This window comes from Eurytemora carolleeae, unplaced genomic scaffold (genome assembly GCF_000591075.1).
Source record: "Eurytemora carolleeae unplaced genomic scaffold, Eaff_2.0 scaffold430, whole genome shotgun sequence".
In the NCBI taxonomy this organism is placed as follows: Eukaryota; Metazoa; Arthropoda; class Copepoda; order Calanoida; family Temoridae; genus Eurytemora; species Eurytemora carolleeae.
Window position 1 is genome coordinate 116,136 of NW_019397707.1, and position 11,793 is coordinate 127,928.

The 11,793-nt window shown below is 32.4% G+C and overlaps 3 protein-coding genes across 3 annotated transcripts in view; all 3 read right to left on the minus strand.

The window, feature by feature from the left end:
• LOC111715571 (39S ribosomal protein L22, mitochondrial) overlaps positions 1 to 2,616 on the minus strand; it is a gene marked incomplete in the record, with an annotated part of 3,683 nt that extends 1,067 nt beyond the window's left edge. The window contains 5 exon segments of the mRNA XM_023490930.1: positions 50 to 154; positions 514 to 569; positions 1,051 to 1,114; positions 1,991 to 2,067; positions 2,540 to 2,616. Of these exon segments, the coding sequence (XP_023346698.1) occupies positions 50 to 154; positions 514 to 569; positions 1,051 to 1,114; positions 1,991 to 2,067; positions 2,540 to 2,615 (378 nt within the window).
• Positions 2,617 to 2,621: 5 nt separating this feature from the next.
• Positions 2,622 to 5,261, minus strand: LOC111715570 (46 kDa FK506-binding nuclear protein). The gene is made up of 5 exons (XM_023490929.1): positions 5,030 to 5,261; positions 4,685 to 4,825; positions 3,696 to 3,841; positions 3,035 to 3,280; positions 2,622 to 2,961 (listed from the first exon to the last, which is right to left on the minus strand). The coding sequence occupies exons 1-5, from the start codon at positions 5,153 to 5,155 to the stop codon at positions 2,901 to 2,903; spliced, it is 720 nt and encodes a 239-aa protein (XP_023346697.1). The 5' UTR covers positions 5,156 to 5,261; the 3' UTR covers positions 2,622 to 2,900.
• Positions 5,262 to 6,508: 1,247 nt separating this feature from the next.
• LOC111715561 (uncharacterized) lies at positions 6,509 to 11,376 on the minus strand (the record flags this gene model as incomplete). The annotated part of the gene is given in 7 exon segments (XM_023490921.1): positions 6,509 to 6,728; positions 7,851 to 7,941; positions 8,264 to 8,407; positions 8,654 to 8,739; positions 9,844 to 9,913; positions 10,029 to 10,130; positions 11,301 to 11,376. Coding segments are annotated over 6 exon segments (624 nt in total). The 3' UTR covers positions 6,509 to 6,523.
• Between the last annotated feature and the right edge of the window lie 417 nt (positions 11,377 to 11,793).

Sequence of the window (11,793 nt, forward strand, 5' to 3'; positions counted from 1 at the left end):
ATAAATAAATAAACAAATAAATAAATAAATAAATAAGCCTAATATTTACCTCTTTAGCAATAACTGCTCCTTTAAGTTTGATAAAAGACAATTGTTTAATTGCTTCGTCAACTGATAATCCTTTCACAAAGTTAGATATGGGCCACATCTTCTTCTACAAAATAAACAAACAAAATTAAATTGGATTTTAACTTTTTTTTGTAAATATAATAATTAATTTTTTTAAGGTAATCTCGTGAAAAGATTAATTTAATTGGATTTTTAAAAAGTTTTTCAATATAATTAAAATCACGTCATTTTCTACAAAATAAAAACTAAATTTACTTATATTTAAAAAATCTTTTCAAAATATCGATCTAATTTAATAACATTTAGGTTGAAATCTTTCTTCTTTGGTTATCTTTGTAGCAGAAGTCTCTTTGTTATTCAACAGTTTAAAAGCAAAATATCAAATCAAATCAAATCAAATTTCAGGGATATTCTACCAAATATTATCTCAGCAAGGTGACTAACCGCGGAATATTTAATGTTGTCTCTAACGTGACAGATATATGCAGGTCTGTATTCTCCTTAACAAAATTACAAAATCACAAAATTAAACAAAACTACAAAATTAGAAAATTAGAAAATAGAATAGAAGATAAATTATAAAAATACAAAAATTTAAATAATGATAAAATAAAAACAAAAGTTTTAGATTTTTGCATCCAAAAAACGGCATCCGATAACCTGATCGGGTCCAATTCTTTTGCGGCAACTCAAATGACCCATGGGAAGTTTATGGCTGGTCTAAATTAAAATATTTTTCCCGGAAAAAAATGTAGACATTTATTGTATAAAAAAAGCACTTATTTCAATTTGAGAGGTAAAAACTGGCGCATTTAAAGGTTAAAAAGTAAAAAAGGAGGCGCGGAAAAAATAAATTATATCAAAACGTTTTTAAAATTCATAGACTTTAAGATGCTGTTTGAAATAAATAGGCACGAAAAAACACTGTGTTGGTCAAAAATGTCTTTTTACTCTCATGTTTTTGGGACACCCTGTAAATACCTGTGGGTGGATGAACCCGCTCGTTATATGCCGGCCAACTTAGCTCCTTAGTCCCACCAGGCACCTGAATATATATTATTTATGAACCGGTTTATTATATACCAACTTACATCCTTAGCCCCACCAGGCACCTTAATATATATTATTTATGAACCGGTTTATTATATGCCGGTCAACTTTGTGCCTTAGTTCTACCAAGGCAATATTAATGAGAAACAATAATCGAAAATTATCAATTTTAAAAGAGAGATATAGACTAGAGATAGCTCTTTCAGTTTTTATCATGAAATCATTTTGAATCGGAAACTAAAAAAAGGAAGATTTCTTAAAAATACGAATACAGTCCTCGTTATGACACAAGTTTTTTCCCCAAACTATAATTTTCCAACCTCTATTTCTTTGTTATCTGATGGTGAACAACTTTGATTTGGCCTAACTGAATTTATGGTTTGTCCAACGGTTGGATATACGGATTAGAGAATCTGAGTTGGTGGAAAAAACTTAGTTCCTTTGCTTAAATTGTGCATAAAATAATCCATCTGTACAAGAGTAATTAAATAGATATTTAGAAAGATAGTTAGATACAAGGTTATAATGCAAGGAAAGTTAATTGCAGTTGCGCACTCTCTGCGTACATATTGAAGCCAGTTCTCTCTGGGCGGAATTTGTAAAAAAGAATAGATGCATCAGTGTTCGTTTAGTATCCGAGGAGGTTAAAAGCATTGAATTTTGAAAATTGTGATAGTTCACAAAATAGTTTCCTATGACCAGAATATTTTATTGATTTTTATGTGAAAGATGGATCCCATGTCAGGCTGTGACATCTATCTTGTGTTTACATTACCGCCCAGAGACAGTACACTGCAGTACAAAAGATGCGTACACCTCTGAAATAACTTTCCTTGCATTAGTACCTCGGTTAGATATATTGATAATTTACTTTATGTTTCTGGTCCCAAGCACCAAATCCTCTACCATATTCTTCTCCAAGTATCAAACTTGTTTTTAACCCTCGAACTAGATAGATAGATAGATAAAATGTAAATAATAATAAATCATAAAGGGACTGTATGCGTAATTTCAAGTGGCCTTACATACAAATATGTCAATGTATTTTTCCAACGTTTCCTTAATTTGATCAAAAAGTATTTATATCTGAGAGTTTCTCCATTGGTTCTTGTATAAAAGAAATGCGCAAGTCACTTTAGCAGAGAAACTGCAAATTAAAATAAAATTGATATTAAATTCATCCTTGATCAGACAAAGCTTTCAAGGGTGTTGTTGTAAATCAGGCATTGCCATCTTTGCATGGTGGGTCAGACTTCAAATTACGCTTACAGTCCCTTTAAGTTTGTGAATTAAATTTAATAAATGTCCCACACTCTAATAAAACAACAGCTTTACGAATATTTAAAATTGTTTTGACTAATAAATTATTATTCTGTTGTTTACCCTTCATTAAATTAATGAAAAGAATACATCAACTCACCAGGCAAATAATTAGTTATGCTTGACGGATTAATATTGTTCAAAACACATCGACGTAGCAAACATCCTAAAACCATTTTTTCTGAAAAATTATAAATTATAAAATTTAGATCGAAGTTTATGAACATGCAATAAAGCTGCGCTTCTTACATAAGACATAGGAATAATATTTTGCATTAAAATGTTAACAATATATCCATTATAGTAAAAAGTTCTAGATCAGCTATAACATAAAAGCTTCCAAACAAAATAATTGAATTATAAACAAGACATATTAATGAAATGGCGGGAAAATAAAAAAAATGGCGGGAGTAAACAAAATCCTAGGATTCTTCTTCAGGATGAATTTTGCGTGGATTTCTTCAATATTCATCGTCGGAGTTGGATTCAACATAAGACATAGCGGTAGCAGATCTTCGGGGCCTGAACAGGAACAATTAGGAATCGAGAAAACTCGTAAATTATTTTTTAATTTATAAAAAAATTGTTTTTATACCTTATCAACTCAGAACCTTCTCCTAGATTAGAATTTCGTTTCTTCTTTCCACTTTTCACCTCCGGCTCACCTTCCTCTTCTCCTCCCTTCCTTCTCTTCTTCTCCCCTTCCAGATTAGCTGGTTTCCTTCCCTTCTTCTTACCCTTCCCCTCCTTCTCCTCTATACACCAGGTCTCTGTCACCTTCTTGATAGTAATTTTCTTACCACGTGCTTTAGCGGGAGATTTTACTGCGACAATGCGCTTTCTGAAACAATGAATAATTTAATCATTTTAGAAGATAATGAAAATTAATTAATTAATCCTAAACTAATTTTTTAAAAGTTATTAATCAGTTAATGCAAATCGTTAGAAATCCTCCTCACACTATTTTAGGTTATCAAACATAAATTAAATAGGATCCATTTAATTTTAATGCGGATCCGGATCCTGGATCCGCACTGGAAAAAAATGAATCAGGATCCAGGTCATTTCTTCAGATTTACTGAATTTTTTTTTACAAAAAATAAGTTTTCAAATGAGGAAATTTTTAAAATCTCTCTTTTTTTCAAAAGTTCAGATTTGGGTTTTAGGAGTAAAAAAGTTTTTTTTCAGTTTATGGTTGATATTTTACCCTTTGGATCCTAAGCACTGTCTGTAACCAAATGTTGAAAAAAACTAACCTTGTTGGTCCTGGATCTGAATCACTCCCGGACCAGGAGTCGTTCAATCTTTCTGGAACTTTCCGCTTTCTGGCTTTCTTCGCTTTGGAGAGTGGTATTACGCTTTCTTCATCAGTATCAGACTCCAGGCATTGATAACGTTCAATCTTAATATTCAATATAATAAAACAAGATATTCGTATGTTATAAATGTTATATATATATATATATATTAATAAAACAAGATATTCGTATGTTATAAATGTTATATATATATATATATATCAGTTGAAACGCAACAATCTTCTTATAACATTTTATTCATAAACAAATTGTTTCATGCTTTTATGCAATCATCAGTATCTATATATATATATATATAGCCGGCCAAACGGCTGGACTGATTGGGCTGAATTTTTTTGTGGACACTCATGGGGTGTTACAGGCTAAAAAAAAATCGAAATTTTTTTTCCACTGGTAACGCCGGGCCCTTCAGCTAGTATTCAATATAATACTGATAGTCAGAGCAACTAGTGAATAGCAATTGGCCAAGCTGTGAATATTGACTTAATTTTGACCTAATTTTTATATTGGAGGTGTTCAAACTTAAGTCCAGGCTAAGGGTCCCTAAAAATGACTTAAGTCAAACTTAAAAATGACTCAAGTCAAACTTAAGTCAATGCTAAGGGTCCCTAAAAATGACTTAAGTCAAACTTAAGTCAATGGTAAGGTCCCTAAAAATGACTGAAGTCAAACTTAAGTCAAGGCTAAGAGTCCCTAAAATGACATACAATCAATTTAAGGTAAGAATTAAACAAGTCTAAGAATTAATTAATCTTGTAATTAAATTGTCAATTATTAAAGCCATAAAGCTAAATATAAGATTCATTATCAAGTTTATCAACTTTGAACAAGCAAAGTGTAGGACTAGTATTATTAATAACATTATTAATTAGTTTATATGTTATGATTTGTTGATTATTTTAATGATTTATTGACTGATGATTAACCTTTTTCCGGGCCAGTACTCTAGCGTTATCCTGTTCTTCTTCATCTTCCTCATCTTCCTCGTCATGATCATCTTCTCTGCTTGCGGCAATCTTCTTCTTCTTCTTCTTCTTCGTTTTAACAGGCTCTCCCAGTGTGGAGTTCTATGACAATTTAATAAATCGGGGATATATATTTGAAAGATTATTTATACCCATTACTTTTTTATCATTTAAGTCCACAAATATTCACAAATTTCAGATAATTAGATTTAAATTAGTGGTCCCACTTGAAATGCCTTAAACTAAAGGTCAAATAAAAAAAATGTTTGCAGGACCTCGTTGATATATAAAAATGTATTTTACTACCTTTGACTTTTCGCCTTTATTAGTTTCAATATCTTGAACACCATCTTTACTAGATGCTTCCTCAGCTGCTTTTGTAGTCTTCCCAGCAGCTTTTTGAGGAGCTTCTAAACTGGTGTCAGCTGCCATGCAATCCTCAGCTGTTGGCAAGCTATCAGAAGCTTCCAGATTACTGCTTGTATTGCTGCTGTTGGGAGTAACCTCGGAACTAAAAAATATTTTTTTTTTTAAGGGACTGTAATTTAATTTAAAGGGGCTGTAATTTAATTTCAAGAGATCCGTTGTCTGATAATTGAAATCATGCTTATTTTGCTGAATATAAAATGTTCGCAGCCGATAACCCCGGTTACTCCCTCCGTTTACCCGCACTTTGTCTTAAATTAGGATTTTGGCAATTTTTTCCCTTTAATAGTCGACCCACTTAACTTAGAACTTTTTAGAACTTTTAAACCCAACTTTAGAAAGTTTCCGTGGGTTCTTCCCAGTTCCCCCGTCAACCTTTGAGGCAAATAAGTCCAAGGGTGCATAAGTTATGATCGTAAATATAAACAAGCAGACAAATTGAGATTACCTACTTTATTTATAGATATGTAGATGATAACAACAATTACAAGCGTTTCTGGGTTTTGCAGAGTGCTTACGTATTTTGTCCGCGTATCTATTTTTACGACAAAAATAAGAATTTCTTAGTCGTCCAAATTGAGAAAAAGATTTCGAGGTTACCATTATGATTTCTTGTGGATTAAAATACAACTGCCCGAGGTAGGGAACAAATAGCGATTATTTTTTGTAATTGAAATGTGTTTTTTGAATGAAATTTCTATAAAAGACTTTTTGCATTTTTCAAAATATTTAAGAAAAGATGTTGCTTCACGATTCCGGAAAATTAAAAATAACATTCAATTGATTTGATAAAGGATCAAGTTCTGGTCACGTGATTTAAGTTTAAGATTTTCTAAATTTTACATATATGAACTTTCGTATAATTTTAACACAGTTTTATATCAATTTCTCGAGGAACATCAGATAAAACTTTCATGGGTTGCGATCAAGAGCTAAAGTGATTAGCTTTCAGTCTATACCCCTTTTCATGTTTCCTTTACAGTCTCTTTAAATCCCGACTTCTAAAGACGTCCTACTTCCACATTCTGATCCCAAAATTTATTTACTAAGTAAAGACTAAAATAAGCTTGCAATGAAAAGATTTATATTAGTTGTTTTGAAAATTTATTCTTAAACATCGTCTTCCTCATAGAACTTGCTAAATGCGGGAGGCAATATACACAAAAAAAGCAATATACTCTGTACTTGTTCTGTACATTATGGACGTTCAGAATTGAGCATTGAGATTAGTTGAATAATTTGATATGATATAAAGATTTAATGCTGGGAAGAGGGGGGGGGGAGTAAGTACAAGTATAAAAAATCCAAAGTTTTAATGAAAATCGAGAAATAGTTCAACTAAGTTTACGTAGTTCAACTTCTTATTGCTTTCGATTAAATCTTGTGACTGACCTCTTTCTTCTTATCCTTGATCATCTCAATAACGTCCTCAATAATACTATCCGCGCTTTGATCAGATTCTCCGCCTTCAGCTTTCTTCTCCGCCTTCCGTCGCCTCTTCTCCTTCTCCGCCTTATCTGTCTCCGCCTTGACAACCTCCCTCTCATCCCGCACCTTCTCCAGGTGAGCCAACACCTCACTAAAGAACAAGAATTGAACCATTTATAAGGGATGTTTGAGTTAGGGGTTTCCATGCGCAAACACTTTTTTTAGATTTCAGTCAAGTTTAGCCAAATTTTGCTTAAATTATGTTTTTACGTTAACTGTCAGAAAAATTTACTTTTGAGAAAATGCACAACGCTTGCGAAACGTTTACGGTAAGTTTTAGCGGAATTATGCGGAAAATTTGTATTCTTCTTCCTCTACTAAATCAGAGTCCGAATTTAATGAATTTGAGCCGCGTCTCAAATCCTCCCAAAACGGGTTCAACTGAGCGCCGGGCTTAAATCTTGAAACATTTAATACAATTTTAAGTGGAACCAACTGTATTTGAGCCGCGTTTCAAATTTACGCCGCGGCTCAAATTCTTTAATTTCGGCCTCAGGTCTATAGAAAAATGTCCAGGTTACAACAGCAACAATTTATGAAGAAACAAATTGCATTTAAAACTATTTTTTATATCCCTCTTAGCTTCAAGTAGAAGGAGACACTAATTACAGACCCTCATCAAGTTTTTTCCCAAGAATATGACTGGATTTTTTCAAGTTTTGGTAAAACAAATAAAAATGTAACTGAAATACAGTTTTAAAACATTACAATTTTTATCCAATAATAAAGTTCAGATAAAAAGCAAAGAACTGCAAAATAAACAAAACAAAAAATTATTGCCGACGAAGAAATATCTTTTTCTTAAACAACGTTTAATCTACAATGAATGGTAGATGGATGGATGTTCCAGTCGGATCGCTTTACGTACGAGGGAAAATTTCCACTGCAAAATAAATAAACATTTCATCAATTAGCGATCAAATATGAACAAAAATAATTGAATGGTTGAAAAAGATTAAATGGAATGACTAATGAATGAAAAACAAATAAACAGACTGAAGTGACTGCAGACATAACGTCACGTGATGCTCCATTAATAAAGTGGAAAATACGATTCACGACGGTACCTAATAAAGCCTTGTCTGATCAATACTTTTCAATACGCAAAAACGAAGATATCTTCCTATTTACTGATTAGATAAACATTAAGGGGGTGAATCGGACACGTCCCTCTTGAATGAAGAGTCCCTTGAAGGGTCCCTTGTATATTTACCGGTCCTTGAGTAGATCTGTTTTCTTAAAGTCCCTGCAGTTACATCCCATATATGGGCATCTAACCGGTTTATGGTTCTCACGAGCCAAATCTAGGAGTAGGGATAGGCATTGGTTTTTAAACATTCAATGTTTTACAAGAGGATCCAAAAGTTCCAAAAAAAACTGTTTAACGATCTTTTTTGTGTGTCCGATCATAACTCATAAACCCCTAGACCGATTTCTCAATTTTTTGTATTGGGAAACTCGGGAAAACAACGGGACTGTTCTTAAGTTGGTTTAAAAAATCATTGGTCAGGGTAAGACTTAAGCATAATGTAATAAAACAAACTTAACGAGAATGCTATTTTGCTATTTTTAATCCATCTCAAATTTGTGTGGGTAAAAAATCCATTAAGAAATCGATCCCCATCCCTATCATTGAGTAGATGGTTGATTTCTCGTAGATATGTCCACACTTCTTGTTCTTCACGGGATCCACGATCTCCTTCTTGGTGAAAGGGTCCACGGTGTTGTAGTCAGTCTTAACCACAATCAGGTCGTCGTCATCAGAGGACTCTGATCAATTATCAATCTATCAATCAACTGTTCACTCACTCAATTACTCAATCAATCAATTAGTTAGGAAATATATCAGACTATCAATCAATCAGTCAATCAATCAATCAATCAATCAATCAATCAATCACTCAATCATTCAAGCAATCAATCAATTAGGAAATATGTCAACCTATCAATCAATCAACAAATCAATTAATAATAAAATCATTTATATTCACAATAAATAAATGAATTAATCAAGACCTGGAGGGGGTGGGGGAGGTTTACTCTTCTTTCCTTCTCCTTTTCCTTTCTTTCCTCGCCCGCCGTAATCATCAAACTCATCAAAACTTAACAGACAAATATAAAGATAGATGGATAATTAGATAAATAGATAGATAGAGATAGATAGAAAGATATATAGAAATAGATAGATGGATAATTAGATAAATAGATAGATAAAGAGATAGATAGATAGACGGACAGATACAGATATATATTTAGATAGATAGATAGATAGATGTAGATATAGATAGATGGATAGATGTAGAAAGAAAGATAGATGTAGATAGATAAATAGTTTTATATATTTGGACAAGATCGAATTCCTAAAAAAAAATTATAAATTCATGCGAATTCGAACAATATAAAATTGAGAAGTTGTTCTCAAAATTTACTAAAAATTCCTCATTTTGTAAATACTTAATTTGCCCCCCAGAAGAAAAGGTTAAACAGTGCGTTTGATCTAAGAATAAAAAAAAAGGAGAAAGGATTTAAAAAATATATTTTCTTAATCGTCTACAACATGACAGCGTACTGGGGACAAGAAATATGTCCTAACAATTTTTAAAGGAAATTCTTTGCGCCATGTATTCATGCCACTAGCTATTAAAAACTATAAAAATAAATATATCTGGCTCTACTGCTGGGATCCTGCTGAATATTCAATTAGAAGAGATTTGGATCTACAATCTGTATAATATATCTGGGTCTACTGCTGTATAATAATCTGTATAATCTGCATAATTCCCCTGCATTGCTGCTAGTGACTAACATTACAATTTACGTATTTTTGACAGATTTTTATAAAATTATATTTTTTCGGATCTTGATGAGATAGCGCCGAGGTTTACTTAGGTTCACAAAGAAACAATTTACCCATTGCCATTGGCCATGGGTAAATTGTTTCGAGAGGAGGAAAACCAACCACTCAAATTTCTCGTCCGAGCCACCTCGAAATCCTAGTTCTTACAATATTAAGTTTTGAAGTGTCCAAGATAAAACTATTATTTTTAATCTGGCCAGGATATGGCATACAACATTGTTAAACTAAAGAATTGCCATGATTGCCATGTAAACAGGAGGATGATTTAGATGTGGCTCGGACAGAAAAACTAAGAAAATGTGGCTCGGACGAAAAATATGTTTTCAAAATGTATAATTAAAAATCTTACTTGAATCCTGAACTCAAAATGTCGAACATATCCTGTTGGGGATTCCAATTATTATAATTCTGATAATACCCTGAAAACGACAAATTTTAGAGGAAAAATGTTGAAGAAATAGTGAGGGTGAGGATGGGGATGAGGGTGAGGATGGGGATGAGGGTGAGGATGGGGATGAGGGTGAGGATGGATACCTGAGGATGAAGGTTGCAAACAATCCATTGGAAGATCTTCAGTCTCCGACCCAGAACTTATCTCAATAGGTTCATCAGGGTTCTGTACTATACCTCGGGGCTCTAGATAGATAGATAGATAGATAGATAGATAGATAGATAGATATAGATAGATGGATAGATAGATATATAGATAGATAGATAGATAGATATAGATAGATAGATAATTAGATAGTTATATGAATAGAGATATATAGATGGATAGACGGATATATAGACAGATATATATACGAACAGATAGATAGCTACCTAAATATATAGATAGATAGATGAATAGTCTAATAGATAGATAGATAGATAAATAATCAGATAGATAGAAAGATAAGATATAAAGCTACATTGATGGATGTATTAAATATTAATAGATCTAAAAAGATGGAAAGATAAATAGAAGTATGGATAGTTTGAGCTCAATAAGTATATAAATAAACAGAGAGAGAGCTAAATAGATAGATATATGTAAAGATAGCTGGAGCTAAATAGATAGATGAGTAAATATATACTAAAGGTAGATAGATAGATAGATAGATATATAGATAGATAGATAGATAGATAATTAGATAGTAAAAGAGAACTAAAAAGATAGATAGAGCTAAATAGATAGATAAATAAAAACAATAGATGTATAGAAAAATGGATGATTAAATATATACTAGATAGATAGATATAGAGGTAGATATATAAATAGATTGATAGATTAATAGATAGATAGATAGATAGAGGGATAGATAAAAATATAAGTGGATAGATAAATAGATAGATAGATAGATAGATAGATAGATAGATAGATAAACAGAAAAAGAGAACTAAATAGATAGACGAGAGCTAGATATATAGATAGAGCAAAATAAATAGATAAATAAAATAGATAGAAGCATAAATAGATGAATGATTAAATATATACTAGATAGATAGATATAGAGGTAGATAGATAAATAAAAATATAGCTGAATAGATAGATAGCTAAAAAAATAGATAGATAGATTGCTAAATAGGTAAATATATTTATAAAGATAGATAGATAGATAGATAGATAAATAGCTAGCTAGCTAGCTAGAGCTAAATAGATAGATAGATAGATAGATAGATAGATAGATAGATAGATAGATAGAGCTGATTAGATAAATTAGCTAGAGCTATATAGATAGATAGATATATAAATAGATATCTAGAGCTAAATAGATAGATAGATAGACAGATATCTAGAGCTAGATAGATAGATAGATGTATAACCTGAGACCGTATCTTCCTCCTCGTCTGAATCCAATAGTTCCACTACAACAGGTTCACGAGGTTTACGAGTCTTCACCTTTGCAACAATACACAAATATCATGGGCATCCATAGTATATTTGAATTTCCGAGCCGGGTCAACCTAACCGTTCGCAGTTTGTACTGTACCTAGCTCTTTGGACAGGACTAGCCGGTGCAACAAGGTTGACGCGGTCAGACATTATGCTTCATTTAGGTTGAATTTACTTTTACTAAAGGTGCAGGTGCGTGATATATATTTATATTTTTTCTCCCCGGCCCCCTCTTAACCTTAGACTCTCCTCTATTACCCCTCCAGCCTTTAACCCCACTCTTTTGACCAGATTTATACATAAAATTTTGAATTATGTGCGAAGCAGTAATTTTCAAGTCTTAGCCCTTAGATTTTGACTGTTTAGGGTAACTTTGTGCCTCCCCCCCCCCAGGGGCGTACGAGGGGGGGGGCCGCGCCCCCC